This window comes from Orycteropus afer, unplaced genomic scaffold (genome assembly GCF_000298275.1).
Source record: "Orycteropus afer afer isolate SDZICR_OR568_19922 unplaced genomic scaffold, OryAfe1.0 scaffold00784, whole genome shotgun sequence".
NCBI lineage: Eukaryota > Metazoa > Chordata > Mammalia > Tubulidentata > Orycteropodidae > Orycteropus > Orycteropus afer.
Genome location: NW_006922371.1, coordinates 115922 through 135480, shown reverse-complemented (window position 1 = coordinate 135480; position 19559 = coordinate 115922). Strand labels below are relative to the sequence as shown.

General features: G+C 36.8%; 1 protein-coding gene across 1 annotated transcript in view; it reads right to left on the bottom strand.

The window, feature by feature from the left end:
* Window positions 1-1921: 1921 nt before the first annotated feature.
* Window positions 1922-19559, bottom strand: part of PROS1 (protein S) — a gene marked incomplete at its 5' end in the record, with an annotated part of 78866 nt that continues 61228 nt past the window's right edge. Inside the window, 3 exons of the mRNA XM_007957720.2 lie at window positions 1922-2082; window positions 7060-7285; window positions 11697-11845. Of these exons, the coding sequence (XP_007955911.2) occupies window positions 1922-2082; window positions 7060-7285; window positions 11697-11845 (536 nt within the window). The remainder of the gene's footprint in view (window positions 2083-7059; window positions 7286-11696; window positions 11846-19559) is intronic.

The window sequence follows — 19559 nt, the reverse complement described above, 5'->3', positions numbered from 1 at the left end:
AGCTGCTGCATGGTAAATTTTGGTCAATGACATGAGACAAAGTATATGTGAACTGCTGTATGAAAAGTGAATTTACTCTGTAAATCTTCACCCAAATCGTAATAAAAAAAAAAAAAAAAGAATCTGTATTCCTTGGCAAAGATGAAAACTGAAATCTGTATTCCTTGGTAAAAGACCAAAACTGAAAGATCAAATCAAAGATTTTTAGCTGCAAGTCTAGAATCTTTCTACCCTCTTTAGGCCATATGTGAACATATTTCAAAGGTGCTTAGGTGAGATTTACAGATGAGTCTCTGGAACCTCTAGGAACATCGCTGCATGCTTGCAGGCTTCTGCTTCTGATATAAAATGTGGAATTGATCTGTATAGCTGTCCTTGTATGTGGGCATAAGTAAGTAAGAACCAGAGTTTTCCTCCCCAAAGGAAATTCATTTCTCCCTTCTTCCTCTCCTTTTTTTCTTCTACTATCAATTTTTCCTCTTTCTTGTTTTTTCACACCAATATAATTAATAGTTGTTCATTGAAGCACATCACTCATAGATCTGGAAATAATTGGGAGAAAAATTATATTCAGAAAGATGACTTTCAACAATTTCTGGGATGTATCAGATACTTAATACATGTTACTTTTGCTCTCCTCCCTACCTGAGCTCCAGTCTACAACTCAACCACATATATTCATCAAATGTTGGAGCTTTATCTTTCACTGGAGAACTATTGTGCTACATATATTTTGTGTTATATTCAAAGAGTTGACAGAATAAAGATATGATTCACCCACATTTTTAAAATATTCACCAATTTATTAAATTTTACAAGATGAAAAATATCTATAGTGAAAAAAATACATTATTTTCTAAAACTGTCAGTGAAACATCTGATGCATACCTGATGTGATCAATGAGTTTGGCAGGGATAAAATAAAACTGCTACTTAAAATGCATTACCAACAACTATGTGACAATCTTATCTCCTTTGATTACAAAGACTCAATATTAACTCTGTGCCTCTGTGGTCAGCTTTTTGTTAAAATTTGTTTTAGTTTTCATATTTTTTTTTCTCATACAACAACCACATTCTGGTATGCTACTCCAACAACTAAAGTTGGATTCACAGAAAACTATGAATTTTGTCTTCCACATTCTTCCTTCTCCTTTCCATCAGTAAATTTTGCCTTTTCTAATTAAAAACTCACGCAACCACGTTCAAGGCATGTACTCATTCCAGCTTTCCACACCCATTACAACACAATTCATTTCTCAACTTCATAGAATCATAATTGCCAACCAGCAATATTCATGTACTGCTCTAAAAAAAAAAAAGTCTTACTTGCTTCCTAATTTAGTAAAGATATTGTTTCAAATTTGAAGTCAGGTAAGAGGAAGATGAAACCAAAGCTGGTCCTCATGGGGAATTGTTTCACAATAAAACTTTAAGGCCTTCTATTTAATTCAGACTTAAAAGGCCATTCCTACCTCCATTATGAAAAACAAAACAAAACAAACAAATAAAAATAGTACCTGCTATGATCAATAGTATTTAGTCACCTGCACATTTGTTTGGGTTTATGTCCTTGCCTTCTGAGAAAAAAAAATAGTATTTAAACACTAGTTCTTGATGAAAAAATTAAATTTTACTTTCACAAATATAAAAATGAATCAATCTCATTTATAGTAAAACGTTCCAACTTAAAATTTTAAGTATTTCATTACTAGATAGCAACAAAGGTAAGAATTTTCTAATGTGATCTTTATCACAACATTTTTTTATAAAAAAAGACCTTTTTAAAATTCCAGGAAGGTCAAAGTACCACAAAATACTCAAAGTCTGCACATCACAGGCAAAACCTTTAGCTGTTCTTAAAACATAAGTATAATTATACACAGAATAAAAGATATTTCAGCAGAAAGAAAAAGATGCCTTAAGAACTGTTTTTCTTTTTTAAAACTGAGGGACATGAGTGAGCTCTAATATCATTCTGTTTAGAAATGGCTTCATCCAGATCCAGTTGAACACCATTAATATTCACTTCCATACAGCCATTAAAATAGGCATTCACAGGGGCAGCACTGAAGGGAACATCTGTAGAAAGAGAATATTGGATTATTAACTCAAGACTTGTAGCATCTTATTTGCTTTCAGTTAGGGAATTTTTAGACTTCCAATTTCCAAACAAATTCTAAGCCCAAAGGAAAAGTTAATAATTCAATTCTATTCAATAAATATTTATTAAATGATTCCTATGTATAAGGTTCCTAGCTAGTCAGTTCCAACTCATGGCAACCTCTTGTATGTCAAAGTAGAACTGTGCTCCACAGGGTTTTCAAGGGTTGATTTTTTGGAAGTAGATCACCAGGGCTTTCTTCCCAGGCGTATCTGGGTAGATGAGAAGTACCAACTTTATTAGCAGCCTCATGTTTTAATTGAATGGAGGCAGTGTTGGTTTGGTGGTAGAATTCTCACCTTCATGGGGAGGCTAAGGTTTGATTCCCAGACAGTCGACCTCATGCATAACTGCTACTCTTCTGTCAGCAAAGATGATGTGATGCTAGACATGTTCAGCAGAGCTTCCAGATTAAGAACAATTAGAACATTTCACCAAAGAGGATATTCAGGTGGCCAACAATCATATGAAGAAATGCTCATGATCATTAGCCATTAGAGAGATGCAAATCAAAACAATGAGATACCATCTTGCCTTAGCACTAGTAGCAAAGTTCCACAAGAGAGAAAATAACAAATGCTGGTGAGGATGTGGAGAGATTGGGACACTCGTACACTGCTGGTGGGACTGTAAAATGGTATAACCACTATGTAAAGCAGTATGGCGATTCCTTAAAAAGTTGGAATTAGAAATACCATTTGACCCAGCCATTCCATTATTAGATATATATCCTAAAGAAGTCAGAGCCATGACAAGAGCAGACATAATCACACTCATGTTCATCACAGCACTATTTACAAAAGCCAAAAGATGGAAACAACCTAAGTCTCCTCAACTGAAGAATGGATAACCAAATTATGGTACATGCACACAATGGAATACTATGCAACCCTAAAGAATAATGTAGAATCTGCAAAACACCACATAACATCAATGAACTTGGAGAACATTATGCTGAGTGAAATAAGCCAATCACAGAAGGAAAAATACTGTATTAACCCATTATTGTAGAAAGTCAAGGAAAGGTTTATATAGGGAAGGATATTTTCATTTTTGGTTACCAAGGGTGGGAGGGGAGGGGAGGGAACACTGTTAGATAGGTAAAGACAGGTATTGATCTGGGTAAAGAGAAGGGCAATGTACCAAATGTAAGTGATCAACATGGTGGCATTGAAGAAGAGGAAGACATAGAGAGGTACATGGGAGGTACAGACAACAAAGATGACCCCTTTTCCACATACAGTACTGCACTGACAGTGAAGGCAAACATGGATAGATAGATGGACAGGCTGAATTGCTAGGTATGTCTATGCAGGGGGGAGTGTGCCCAAGACCATGAATGGGCTTGGCAGACAGTGTTTCTACAAGTGTACTGGTCAATGTCATGAGACAAAGTGCACATGAACTGCTGTATGGAAAGTGAATTTCACAATTAAAAAGAAAAAAAGAAGAATTAGAAGAAATCTCTGATAATCTGCTTCTAAAAATTAGTCAATGGAAACCCTATGGATCAAAACACTGTGATCTACAAGCAATCATGGGTTCAAGCAGCATTTTACTCAGTTGTGCATGATGTTTCCATGAGATGAGGGTCAACTCAGTAGAAGCCAACAACAATATAAGGTATTGTGCTTGCACTGAATTGAGCATATAATGACTTCTTGTGTGTTTCAGTTATCCAGTGCTGCTATAACAGAAATGGCTTTAATTAGCAAAAATTTATTTTCTCACTGTTGTTGTTACTATGTGCCGTCGAGTTGGACCTGACTCATAGCGACCCCTCCTTGGGTTTCCGAGGCAGTATAACTATGGAAGTAGATTGCCTCATCTTCTTCCAAGGAGTGGCTGATGGGTTTGAACCGACAGCCTTCTAGTTAGCAGTCAAGTGCCTTAGGCAATACGCTACCAGAGCTCCTTTCTCGCTGATTAGGAAGTCAGAAGTCCGAATTTAGGGCATCAGGTCTAGGGGAAGGCTCTCTCTTTGTCTGCTTTGGGGGAAAGTCCTTGGCAATCATGTAACATGTATCTTCCTCTGCTTCCTTGCTTGCTTACCTGCTCTTTTATAACTAAAAAATGATTGACTTAAGGCACATCCTACACTAATACTGTCTCACTAACATAACAAAGAAAACCTATTTGTGAATAGGAATATAGTCACAGGTATAGATTAGGATTTACAACACATAATTTGAGGTGACATAATTCAATCCTAACACCCTAATTTCATAAACAAAATAATTTCCATCCTAAATTAAGATAAACATACTTAAATAGAAAACAGCCTATTCTTACTTGTGATATTCTAGTCTATAATTTCCTCTTTATATTTGAGCAACATTTTAATCATTTTAAAATAATTTTTCCAACTCCAAATTACAGTTACTTTGCTATCTTTTTAAAATGCCATGATAAATATATATCTTTTATTAATGCTGGAATAAAAATATATTTCTATATTTCCTTGATGAGCATACCATGGCAGTTCATGATACAGAATTCACTTTTATGGAATACTTGGTGTTCTAAAAAAGGAGTAATTTTAATTCTTTTTCAGTGAATAGTTCAGGGTCATTTTAGGGCCAGCTGTCCTTTCTACACTTTTACTGTCTTTACAAATTTAAACTTAACTAATGCCCTTGGATTCCTAGGAACTATGATTTATCTTAGAAACATCTGTTCCTCTACTTACTTTTTTTTTTTTTTTTGACATCTCCTTTCCATGATTTTTTTTTTTTTTAATTGTGATTTGGGTGAAAGTTTACAGAGCAAATTCACTTTCCATAGAGCAGTTCACACACATGTTGTCTCATGACATTGACTACAATTTACCCCAATGCAACAGCCTTTCCATGCATTTTAATGCAAAATTTCTTCTTGTCCTTATTTCTCACAATGCAAATTTTTCAACTCTAACTTACCAGTACAATAAATAAAGTTCACATTGTTCTATGGGCCCATAAAATTTTTTAAAAAACTTTTACAATGTATAGGAGCTCTGGGGGCATAGTGCCTAAGGCATTTGCCTGCTAACCAGAAGTCTGGTGGTTAAAACCTGCCAGCCACTTCTCAGAAGGAAGACTGGGGAATACTTCTGTAGAGCTATCGCCTCAGAAACCCAAGGAGGAGCTGTTATGAGTCGGATCCGACTTGATGGCAGTGAGTCTGATTTTTGTTTTTTGTTTGCAATGTCTAGCTGACCATCATAGATTATATGCCTATTACTGAAATCTTTGTTGTTGTTGTTGTTATGTGCCATCGAGTTGGCCCCATCTTATAGCGACCCCTCCTTGGGTTTCTGAGGCGCTATCACTACAGAAGTAGATTGCCCAAACTTCCTTCTGAGAAGTGGCTAGTGGGTTTGAACAGCCAGCCTTCTGGTTAGCAGTCAAATGCCTTAGGCACTATGCCACCAGAGCTCCTAGTCCTTAGAATCATTAATTTCACCTGTTAATTCTTACCATGTAATTTTTGTATGACTACTTCTTGCATTGATTAATATTCATCCCATATTTTATACTCTAAATATTTCACTTTTTAGCTCTCTTCAATTTTTCCTCTTTTTCTAAACACACCTTGTCTGAAAATGCTGTTACCATTAGAATTTTGATATTTTTACTTCCTTTGAACTTTTTATTCTTTGACTGATGTTCTAAAATTTCATTCAACAATTTGTGAGTAACATAATAGGTGTTCAATATAGAATTCATTCATTTGAACTGTAATTGTATTTCCTAATATATATGCTATATACTGTCATCAGTCTAGTCCCAACCCCATCAGCTTTCTCATTTGTAAAATGCAGGTCACATTAGTACTTACATCACCGAATTATTTTGAAAATAAATGAGCTGATACATTTGAAACCCTCTGGTAATACTGAGACTGTTGTGTAATTGTTGTCACTGCTGTTACTATTACTGCTTCTTCATCTGGACTACTTTTAATAGCCTTCAAACTCACCTCAATTGCACCTATTTTTGCCTCCCACCAATCCAACTCTATCCATTATGTAGAATGGATTTTTTTTAAGTTGCAATATTGATACATTACATTGTTGTCTAAAATTTCTCAATGATTCTCATGGCTCTTATAATAAAACTAAGAACCCTGACCCAATCCACAAACTCTCCACTCACCTAGTTTACAGCCTGATCCTATACTATCATACTCCTTGCTTACTTTGCTTTAACCATGGTGATCTATTGATTCTTCAAGTGTCTGAGCCTGTTCCCACTTTCTCTACAAATGAACCATTTTACTTGCATACAAACCTGAATCTCCACCCCTATTACCTGGTTAATATTTCAGATATTAGATTTTATATGTCATATTTTAGTCACTTCTTCAGAGAATCTTTCCTGGATCTTACCAAGCAGGCCAAGTCCCCATTTTCAGGCACTCAAAGCAACTTACACTTCTCCTTCATAACAGTGATCACAACTTTAATAATTTTCACATTTTTAAATCAATTGTTTAATATCTTCTACTCTCACTGGATTGTAAGAGCCTTAACAATAGGGACAATATTTGTTTTACTATGTCCACAGTGCCCAGCACATAGGTTCTTAAGAAATAGCTATTGAATGGTGAAGAATCAATGTTAAACTCACAGAGCTATTGTTAGGATGAAATAAAATAATAAATAAGTCTTTCCTGGCTAGGCTAGCCAAATGAAGAACAATTTCGTGGGTTTAATTTCACTCTTAAAACACACACACACACACACACACACACACAAATAAATAAATAAAATGTCAATACAAATTCTCAGAAAAATAGTGGATACTGAAATATTGTCTTTCTTACTGATGGCATTTCAGTAAAACTGCATAATGAAAATACCATAAATGTGATTAAAAATACATTTTGGAACTGAAGAAAAAGTAAACAGATACCTGGAATGCCACCCAGGTAGGTGACTACTGTTCCATTCATTGCTTTGTCCAGGATGGCAAGTTGACTTTGAAGGTCTTCTGAGTAGATAATATCTTTTCCAAATGTATTCCACAGTTCCAGATTATGTCTATTGACTTTGAATTCCAGATGGGATGGTTGACTGGAACACAAGTTTATGGCCTCTATTCGACATATTACCTTATTTTCAACAGACACCAGGATATCCTGAGGAGTACAGCAGAGACCCAATATATGTGAATATTAATAGTAGTATCATTTATGAGTGAATTTTAATGAAGAAAAAAATTGTATTTTAGAGAGTTAAGTTTAAATAAAAATTTAGTGTTTATTAAAGTAATTATCATTATTAAATACAGATTACTTTTACAAATCTAGCTAAGATGAAAATTTATACTGGTTTCTGAAAAAAAAAAAAAAAACAGGGCTATTTGACCAATATGGATGTAATATTGAATCTTAAGCAAGATGTTTCTGTTTGTAAACTTTTTGAACTTTATGCTGATAATCTTTCCTATCTTCAGAACTAACATGTGAAAAATGAAGAAAGTGAATCACTCTTGTCTTTTGGAAAAGGCTTAAACAACTTAAAGTTCTTTAGTAAGCACACAGCAGAAATGACTGAAATGTTTGTGCCATGTAAGCAATCACAGAGCCAGTGAAAAGGCCCTAAGCAAGAAAAATGAGGGACCCTCAGTAGTAAGTTATAAAATATTCACCAGAAGTTTCTAAAAAAAAAAAAGAAAATGTGTTCATTTTGCTGAACTTTTTGAACTGCTGATACAGCTAAGTTATTCAACTTACTGAAGATAATCTATACATATAATTTATATCTATGTAAAGGAAATGAAAAAAGTAAGAGAGAGGAAGCAAAATTGAAACTAGAGAGACTGACATTGCTAGCCCCCTTCTTGTGGCGCTTATTAGATGGTAGAAAGATTATCTGAAATATTCATTTAAGAATCCAAGATACCTACGTTAACTAAAAAGTCTACACATCATCAATATAAAAACTGGTTTGTTAGAGGAAATCTGTTACTGCTTTACATGTGCACATCCTTGAGTTCATTAAAAGTCTGCAAAGATGGTCCGCTGAGACAGCATTCAATGTGAATGGAATAATGCTATAAAACATTGTACACAGATCTTGAGAAGGGAATTTGACATGCAAAAAGAAAGTGGGGGGAGACAAACACAGAAACAATAAAATAAATATCAAAAACATAGCATAATCTTCCCCACTGCATAAAGATAATGTTAAAGATAGGATTTCTAGATTTCTTAAAAAAAAAAAAAAAGCTATAACGCAAATGTAGTAAGCACTGGAGATTTTAAAAAAAAATCAGCATGATCTTTGTAGGCTGCTTATGGTTAATCACCAGAAACACCCCCAATTATCCTGTAAGCTGCAAACAACACCCTTTTATTATTACAGGCATTATTCAATGATATGCCTCTTTCTGAAAACTGTGGAGAGCATCCAAGCCAAGGAAGGCACAAACACAAGCTTCTTTCTGTAACTTGCTGGAATCCACTGTGAATGGCACATGAACAGAACTATGAGGCCTTAATAGGAGTTTGAATAATACAGATCCTCTGATAATGCTTATGCTTCCTGTTATCCAAGAATTTTTCCTGTTTGTCCTCCTAATTTCAAATCAGAATTGCCAGCAAGAAGCCAGGGGGACTGGTTTTAGTTTTCTTGACTAAGAGTGGAAAAAAAAAAGTACAAAACATTTTTCTTTTTGAACATTTTATTGTGCTTTCAGTGAAAGTTTACACAGTAAATTAACTTTCTACTTAATAATTCATACATAAATTGTTCCATGACATTGGTTGCCATCTCCGCAATGTGTCAGCATCTCTCTCCTTCCCCACCCCTTCCTACCTTCTCATCTTTAATTTTGGGCAAATGTTGCTCTTTTGGTCTCATATACTTGATTGTTCTAACAAGCATATTCTTCACAGGAGCTATTTTTTCTTTTATAGGACAGTCCATTATTGGTTGAGAGGTGGTATCCAGGAGGGGGTTCAGTTCCACATTAGAAGGGTGACTACAAAAAGGGCTTAGAGGAGGCGCCTTCTCACCTCCTCTAACTTCACAAAAGGGAGAGAGAATCACCATCAGTAACATCAGCCCAAGGCTGATTCCTGTGAGGTAAAGGTCAGCCATGCTGCCATCCCTCAGCCATCTACCAGTTCTGACACCAGCCATCCCTCCCATAGTACCCTCTACTTCTCTGCTGGGTTCCATAATTCATTGCAGTGGCTACAGAGAACTCACAGACAATACTCACAATTATGGGGTTAGGTAAGCAACAGGTTACAACTCAGGTTCAGGAATGCTCAGGATACAATTTTTCAATCAGGACAGCTTCCCCTCTGTCATGCCCATAGGCACTCTTCTCTGGCCTGGCATCTGCCCTGCTGGGGCAAGTGTTACAAAGCTCTTTTTGTTCGGCCGATAGGTGCACCCCACTCCACCAGCAAGCCTCCTGCCCCCAAACACTCAGCTTTCTTGCTCAGTGGGCTGGCAAACCCGCTGTTCTGTCTCATGCCGGTTGGTCTCTCAGTTCTGCTGCTGCCGTGTCTCTGTCGGTTGTCTCAGCATAGGGATCTTGGATGGAAGGACACATTCCACTCATGGCTTTTCCTTCTTGATGGCAAAGAGATCCCCCTTTTCTGCCTCTGGGATGGCTCATTTTAAGCCTAGCAAGATGTCAAAACTGACCAATCCCCATGTTAGGGTTCCATAGTCCTACCCCCACAAGGGCACCATGTACATGAATTTACATTATTAAGAAGCTATCCAATCCCTTTGGTGGGTACAAGCACCTATCACTTACATAGTTCCACTCATTTTTTGGTGGGAGTTACAAAGGCCATAGCTAGAAGAGCCATACTAAGTAATCCACTATACCACAGTGACAGTCTCAGGAGTTTCTCTAATCTCTATCAAACCAGCAAGTCTGGCCTTTTTTATAAATCAGTTTTGATCTATATTTTTCCCCCCTTCTAATTGGGACCTTCTATTGTGTCCCTGATCAGAATGGCAGGCAATGGTAGCTGGACACCATCTAGTTCTGGTATCAGGCTAGAGAAGGCTGGCGACCATTAGTCTTTTGGACTAATTGCTTCTTTGAGACTGGAAAGTTCTTCACTTTCCTTTGCTCTGGGTTGGAATAGACCAATAGTTGTATCTTAAATGGCCACTCACAAGCTTTTAAGACTCCAGATGGTATTCACCAAACTAGAATGTAGGGCACTATCTTATTATTTCATATATTGTTGGATGTCTTTATTATTTTTATTATGTATTACATTATGCCAGTTGATCTAGATGTCTCTTGAGGTTATGGTCCTTAGCCTTTAAAACCAGTAGCCCAGTCCTGAGGGGTGTTTGATTATGTCTAAGAAGTTTCCATATCTCTGTCCCCATATGCTCTATTATATATATGAATATCCATGTATCACATACAAATATGTATGGGGAAAAATCCACAACCATACCTATACATGCATGCGGATATAGTCCTATACAACCTCCCACACCTATTCAGTATACATATCTACTTATAAATCCACTCTCAAATTACTATTTGTTATTATGTTTTTGCAGGATTGTATATATTATTTATTGTAGTTGTCCTTTATTCTTTGTATACTTTTTAGTGTCCTCCTTTGCCTTGGTCACATAGTGCTGACTTCATATTGTGCATAGCCTTTCCCTGCACTAGAATTAACATGTATCTAGTATCTAGTTAGTGATTCTCCCTTCCTTCCCCTCCCATCCCTGGTAACCATCAAAGAATGTTTCTTTCTGTGTGTAAACCTATTCTTGACTTTTTATAATAGTGATCTCATACAATATTTGTCCTTTTGTGATTGATTTTTTAATTCAATATAATCTTCTCCAGGTTAATTCACGTTGTGAAATGTTTCTTGGATTCATCATTATTAAATTGCACAGTATTCCATTGTATGTATATATCACAATTTATTTATCCATTCATCGATTGGTAGAGACTTAGGTTGTTTCTGTCTTTTTGTTACTGTGAATAATGCTGCAATAAACAAGGTGTGCATATGTTTACTTGTGTCACAACTCTTATTTCTCTAGGATATATACCTAGGAATGGGAATGCTGGATCATATGGAATTTCTATTTCTAGCTTTTTAAGGAAGTGACATATCATTTTACATGATGGTTGTTCCATAGCACAAAACATTTTAATTATGCATCGACTATATGAGAGTGATTGTAAACATATTCATTTCTATTTTGTTAATACAGATGAATGCTCATGATGCATGAAGTCCAGATATGGGTTTCTATGTACTCTGTGATATCTCCAAGGAACCTGTAGGTGTCTGTCTGATCTTAGCTATATGCAATAGATACAATTCCCAAACCCCAGTTCAGATGTTGGAAATAGGCCAGCAAAAATTTACAATGAACAGATTATGTGTGCTTAATAATGTGCTACCAGAGACTGTGCAAACTAGTTTACATGAATGATCTCATTTAATATTTTAAATAGCTCTTTGAGTATATGCTGCTATTATATCCATTTTAAAGATGAAATAAAACATTCAAAAGGTTTACAGTAAAAGTTACCTGAAATTTTCCAGAGATGGAGTCCACCAAGGACAAGGCGAAGGGCACTGTTTTATCAGAAACCAAGGCAAGCATGACACCAGTGCTCGTGGATGGGCGGATATTCAAGGTCCCACTTATCTGCCAACCCTCAGCATTGGATGTGTTTTCTGTTTAAAGCAAAGAAAACAGGTATAGATCAGTACAAAACTGCACCAACAGTGCACCAACCAAACCCACTGCCATCAAATGTATTCTGACTTATAACAACACTATAGAGAGAATAAAATTGCCTCATAGGGTTTCCAAGACTATAAATCTTTACAGAAGCAGACTGCCTCATCTTTTTCCCCACGAAGCTGCTGGTGGATTCAAACTGCCAAGCTTTTTTAGCAGCCCAATGCTTTAATCATAGCACCACTAGAGCTTCTTTAAAGTGTACCAGAAGGAAATATTGTAATCTGATTGACACTCAAATTCATCTTTGTATAACACTAGAGCTTTTAGTTCTCCTATCTCAATGATCTATATAATATAGGCAAAACAAATACATTTAAAAGTTTCTTAAAATATACACAAGAAACATACTAATAGAGTTTCTTGATTCTGTTGTTCATCCCAGAATAGAATTGCTTCTGAGTTTTCCCTATTTACTCTTTAACAGCTCTTCCTTCTGGCTGAGTATTCTGCAATGTTCAAATCTCAGAGTGGTCACATTTTGAAGTACACATTTAGAAGGAAGTGGTTCAGCATGTTTATTGTAATACAATGAGGTAAAATTCAGGTACACCTACCACCACTCCTTATATAAAGAGATCAGCTTCAAGAATGGGAAGGATAATAATAATAAATATATATATATTATATATATATATATATGTACTATACTACAAGTTGGATATATATATATGTTGTTTTTGTTGTTGTTTGCCGTCGAGTCGGCCCTGACTCATAGCGACCCCTCCTTGGGTTTCCGAGGCAGTATCACTACGGAAGTAGGATTGCCCAACCTTCCTTCCGAGGAGTGGCTGGTGGGTTTGAACTGCCAGCCTTCTGGTTAGTAGTCAAGTGCCTTAGGCACTATGCTACCGGAGCTCCCGTATATATATATCAGGAAGTTGGATAATCTGATAGTAGAGAAATATTTGGAACTCAGCATTAATTTTGAAATTAGAATCTTGTTCCATGATTCTTTTAATACTCCCTATTCTTCAATAATCTCAATTATCAGGTTAACTTTCTGCCCTAGTAGAGTGCAAGCTCTGGAAGGTACATGTCTCTAGAACTTTGTTTTCCACAGTAGTCACTCAATAAATATTTGTTGAATTAATATCCTGCCAAAGTAGTTGGATTCCTAAAAGTAATAGTTCACTATCTGAATGAAGTCTTCCTCATTTAACATGAAGAAATATATAACAAAAGCTCAAATACCATTTTGGGCCTTTGAAAAGTGAATGCAAATGGTGAAAATAATTTTCCTTTGATAAGACGTTGCTAAAGTGTCAGTGAGGCCACATCTTCTGACCTCTTCTAACCCCACAAGAGGAAGACAGAATCACCATCAGTAGCCCAAGGCCTATCCCTGTGATGCCAGACATGCCAACTCCCTCCAGCCCATTCACCAACCCTGACACCAACTGTTCCTCCTGCAGCACCCACCAACTCTCTGCTGGGTTCAATAATTTGCTGCAGTGGCCACATAGAACTCACAAATTATGGGCTTTATTAAGGAAGCAACAGGCCACAATTCACATTCAGAAATGCACTCAGTCTATCATAGCCAACCATCTCACTTAGCAGCTGGCAGTCTCAGTAGCATATTTCTCTCTCAGTAGTGCATGCCTCTTGCATCGCTCTCTCAGCAGTGTGTGTCTCTCCCATCTCTCAGGAGCACATTTCTCTCAGCAGCACGTCTTTCTCAGCCAGCAGTCAGAGACTCATTCTGCCTATAGGAGGGCTCCTTTTGAACCTGGCAAATGGGCAAACTAACTAATCCCAACATCACAGTTCTATACACCTGAGAGAGCACATGAACTTCCCAGAAAATGACTTCGTGCTGCTCCCAACAGAAATACCTAGGGTGGATAACATTAACAATCAGGAGCTACTCAGTTGCTCATGGCATATTTCACCACAGAGTTTACAAAGACTGATGGCTAGAAAAGCTACACTATGCAATTTACTACACTGCAGACGTTCTCTCAATTAGACACGTTTAATACAACTTTATTTTTCACTCTAATCCTTGATCTTCTATGCATAAAAAATATATCATTTTGAAATAAATACATTTAATATAAGATATTAACAAAGAAAAACTAACATGAACAAGCAAATGTTGTTGTTATTGTTATTAGGTGCTGTTGAGTGGTCTCTGACTCATAGCCACTCTATGCACAGCAGAACGAAACACTGCCCAGTCCTGTGCCAGCTCCGTGATCTCTGCTATGCTTGAGCCCATCACCACAGCCACTGTGTCAATCCATCTTGTTGAGGGCCATCCCCGCTTTTGTCCACCCTGCACCTTACCAAGCATGACACCCTTCTCCAGAGAATGGTCCCTTCTGACAACATGACCAAAGCAGGTGAGACAAATACTGGCCATTGTTGCTTCCAAGGAGCATTCCAGCTACACTCCCTCCAGGACAGATTCGTTAATTCTTTTAGCAGTCCATGGTACCTTCAGCATTCTTCACCAGCACCACAGTTCAAAAGCATCAATTCCTCTTCAGTCTTCTTTATTCATTATCCAGCTCTCACATGCATACGAGGTGATTGAAAATATCCTAGCTTGTGTCAGGTGCACCTTAGTCCTCAAGGAGACATCATTGCTCCTTGAACCTCCTTGAACAAGGTCCTTCGCAGCTGACTTGCCCAGTGCTATACATCGTCTGATGTCCTGACTGCTGCTTCCATTGGCATCAATTGTAGAACCAAGCGATGTGAAGTCTTTGACAACGTCAATCTTTTCTCCATTTATCGTGATGCTGCTTATAGGCCCAGTTGGGAGGATTTTTGTTTTTTTTATATTGAAATGCAATCCATACTGCAGACTGTATTCTTCAATCTTCATCAGTAAGTGCTTCAAGTCATCCTCACTTTCAGCAAGCAAAGCTGTGTCATCAGCATAACGCAGGTTGTTAATGATTCTTCCTCCAATCTTGATGCCACTTTCTTCTTCATATAGTCCAGCTTCTCAGATTATTTGATCAGCATACAGATTGAATAAGTATGGTGAAATGATACAACCCCAACACACTCTCTTCTTGATTTTAAACCATGCAGTGTCCCCTTGTTCTGTTCTAACAACAGCCTCCTGGTCTATGTACAGGTTCCTCATGAGAACAATTAAGTGTTCTGGAATTCCCATTCTTCTCAATGTTATCCACAATCTGTTATGATCCACACAATCAAATGCTTTTGCATAGTCAATAAAATACACCTAAACATCTTTCTGGTATTCTTTGCTTTGACCCAGATCCATCTGACATCAGCAATGATATCCCTTGTTCAACGTCCTGTTCTGAATCCAGCCTGAACCTCTGGAAGTTCTCTGTCAATATACTGCTGCCACCACTTTTGAATTATCTTCAGTAAGAGTTTTACTTGCATGTGATATTAGTGATATTGTTCAATAATTTCCACATTCTGTGGAATCACATTTCTTTGGAATGGATATAAATATGGATCTCTTCCAGTCAGTTGGCCAGTTAGCTGTCTTCCAAATCTTTTGGCATAGCCGAGTGAGTGCCTCCAGCAGGGCATCTGTTTGTTGAAACATCTCAATGGGTATTCCATCAATTCCTGGAGCCTTGTTTTTCACCAATTCCTTCAGTGCAGCTTTGACTTTTTCCTTCAAAACCATTGGTTCTTGATCATATGCCACCTCCTGAAATGGATGAACATTGACCAGTTCTTTTTGGTATAGTGATTCTGTGTATTCCTTCCATCTTCTTTTGATGCTTCCTGGATCATTCAATAAATTGCTCACAGAATCTTTCAATATTGCCACTCAAGGCTTAAATTTTTTCCTTAGTTCTTTCAGCTTGAGAAATGCCAAGTGTGTTCTTCCCTTTCAGTTTTCTAACTCCAGGTCTTTGCACATTTCATTATACTAATTGACTTTGTCTTCTCAAGCTGCTCTTTGAAATCTTCTGTTCAGCTCTTTGATCTTGTCATTTCTTCATTTGCTAGCTACTCTCCATTCAAGGGCAAGTTTCAGAGTCTCTTCTGACATCCATTTTGGTCTTTCCTTCTTTTCTCATCTTTTTAATGAGCTCTTGCTTTCTTTATGGACAATATTCCTGATGTCATCCCACAATTCTTCTGGTTTTCTGGCATTGGTGTACAATCTATCAAATCTATTCTTTAGATGGTCTCTAAATTCAGGAGGGATATATTCAAGATCATATTTTGGCTCTTGTGGACTTGTTTAAATTGTCTTCAACTTCAAATTGAATTTGCATATGAGCAATTGATGGTCTGTTCCACAATCAGCTCCTGGCCTTGGTTTGGCTGAAGATATTGCGCTTTTCCATCATCTCTTGCCACAGATGTAGTCAATCTGATTCCTGTGTATTCCATCTGGCAAAGTCCATGTGTATAGCCACTGTTCATGTTGTTGAAAAAAGGTATTTGCAATGAATAAGTCGTTGGTCTTGCAAAATTCTATCATGCAATCTCCCGCGTTATTTCTGTAACTAAGGCCAAATTTTCCAGCTACCGGTGATTCTTCTTTGTTTCCAACTTCTGTGTTCAGTCACCAATGATAATTAACACATCTTCATTGCACGTTTGGTCAATTTCAGACTGCAGAAGTTGATAAAATTCTTTAATTTCTTCATCTTTGGCTCTGGTGGTTGGTACATAAACTTGAATAATAGTCATATTAATGTGTCTTCCTTATAGGTGTATTGATATTATCCTATTACTGACAGCATTGTACTAAGGATAAATCTTGAAACATCCTTTGTGATGATGAATGCCATGCCATTCCTCTTCAAATTGTCATTTCTGGCATAGCAGATCATATGGCTGTCTGATTCAAAATGGCCAAAACCAGTCCATTTCAGCTCACTAATGCCTTGGATATCAATGTTTATGTGTTTCATTTCATTTTTGACAACTTTCAGTTTTCCTAGATTCATACTTCATACATTCTATGTTCCAATTTTAATAGAAATTTGTACAGTTTCTCCTCAATTTGAGTTGTGCCACATCAGCAAATGGAGGTCTCGAAAGCTTTATTTTATCCATATCATTAAGGCTGGTTCTACGCGGATGATATAGCTCTTTCCTAGTCACATTTTGAAAGCCTTCTGACATAAGGGGCTCGTCCTCCTGCACTGTATCAGACTCGAACAGCTAATCAAGACAAACTTGTGTGTCAGTTTGTCATACTATTGTGGCTTGCATGTTGCTGTGAGGCTTGAGGCTGTGCCACTGGTGTTTCAAGTGCCAGCAGGGTTGCACATGGTGCACAGGTTTCAATGCAGCTTACAGACTGAGATGGACTAGGAAGAAGGAAGAGGCCATCCACTTCTCAAAGAACTGGCCAGGGAAACCCTTACGAATAGCAGAGAAACTCTGATAAGCAAATGTACAGAATTAATAATCTAACATCATATATTAATTATAAAATAAACTTTCAAGTTATTCATGAAATAACTAATATCTTATTAAAGTTTTTTTTTTCAGTACAATAAACTCTTATATTCTTTCTTTTTCAGGATTTTTTTTCCTTTGAACAAATCACTATGAGTTTAAGAATTTCCTTTCTTACATTTGCTCAAAACCATTTAATACATTTTTTAAAAGTCCTTTATACATAGAACAGAGCTCATTAAAGGCAATGAATTAATAAATTCAGGAAAACTGAAAGCATCAGTGTAAGTACTCTTCCTGAACAAATCCAAATATAATTTGTCTTAAAAACAGAAATATCTGAATTATTACTATACTTAGTTTATAATGTACAGTAGCTCAAATAGTCCTAAAAAATTTCTAAAACAGAAAACCCAACAAAATAATTAAGATGTACAAATTGCTAATAAACATATGAAGATATTAAATATCAACAAAAATTAGAAAAATAATATTTAAAAATACAAGATTTAATTTTTTAACGATCAGATTGGAAACAAATTTCAAGCATGTAAACTCTCTCACTCTATTGGTACAAATAAAAATTGATAAAACATTTTTGGAAGAGAATCTGATCAAACCTGTAAGAATTGTATATTTGCATAACCTTTGAAGAAAATAATGTAATATTAAGATTGTATCCTACGGAATTAATCATATCAGGTTAAATAATGTATAGCAAAGGATGGTCATGGAAGCAGTATTTAAAAAGGTAAAAACCTGAGGTCAGTCTGGCAAGACTTCCTTCTCTGTTTAGAAAATTGAGTACTACTCCTACCCTTAGAATAACAACAAAAGCCAAATAATCTCCATAATCAAGTTTTCCTTGAATCATCAAAGAGCTGAGGTTGCAGAATAACCAACTAATCGAAATCTCACAAAAAGATAGGCACTTCCAGGGAGGGACAGGATAATACTTGCTTACCTGGGCAGACACCAGCTATCCTGGTAAAAGGAAGTCTGGTAAAAATTTTAACAAATTGCTAAAATTTTAGTGTAAGCTGATTGTAAGGGTATAGAACCCCTGGGAACTCCAGATACAAGGGGAATTCATAGTCATGCACAGGATCTTCTCCATAGACTTTACCATATGCTCAAGAGTAAAATGGGGGGCAGAGAATGCTTCCCCTCTAGCACAAGCCTTGGAGAGGGAGTAGAACCAGCTTCAGGAAAGGCACCAACCCCACCCAGATCTTCTCTATCTCCGCTATAGAACAAAAGCCTAAGGCACCAGGGGAAAAGGCAACACTGTTGCCATTAGTATATTTGTGAAAAGCCATTGCATCTATGAAATAGGAGAACAAAATGGGAGGGAGAAAAAACAAAAACAAAAACCTCCAGTTTGAAGAAGGAACAAGAAAACACCTAAATCCTAACCAACACAAATCTTCCTTACTTCTCAGGGATGGGGAGGTGGGGAAGTGGAAGGAACACTGACTGAAGAGTTCAAAAACCCTGAGACTTAGGGGTACAACACCAAGACTGGATCTGTACCAGAAGAATAAGAATGATTCCCAGTCCCAAATCCCCTCCACCAGGCTGGCAAATGTAAAATAACAAATAATAGTACTCAGCTAGGGAAGCGTGAGGGAAGGGTGAAGGCAGGGGTATGGACTATACCTTCTTAAGGCATAGTCCTAAAGGGAATACCTAAAGCTGAGGATGAAATAGTTGTTAAGAAAAACTTTCTGGCACACTAGCCCCTACCCTAAGCATAAGGCAATGTTAAAGGTCTGATGCCTATGAGGCATTGATGGTAATCATGGTAACACCAAAGCCCAAGCATCACAGACTAAAATTGTTTTACTCTGCCACACAGTCTACCAAAAGAAGAGATGTCTTCATTTCCAGGCATAAATATTATATATTTCAGTCCTCTACTGTCGTACATAAAATATCTACTTTTAAACCAAAAATCATGAGATATACAAACAAGTAAGAAAAAAAGAAGCACAGGCACAGTCAAGAGACAAAGCAATCACCAGGAAACAACTCAGATATGACACAGATGTCGGTATTATCCGACAGCAAATTAATTATGATTAATACATATTCAAGCTTCTAGTGGAAAAGGTAGATAAGATTAATAAACAGGGAGTTTTGGCAGAGATGTGAAAACTAAGAAAGAATCAAATGAAAATGCTAGAAAAGAAGAATCTTGTTGATGTTCTTCTCAATAGACTCCACACAGCAGAGAAATCAGTAAATTTTAAATAACATAAGTATATTCAATTATATATA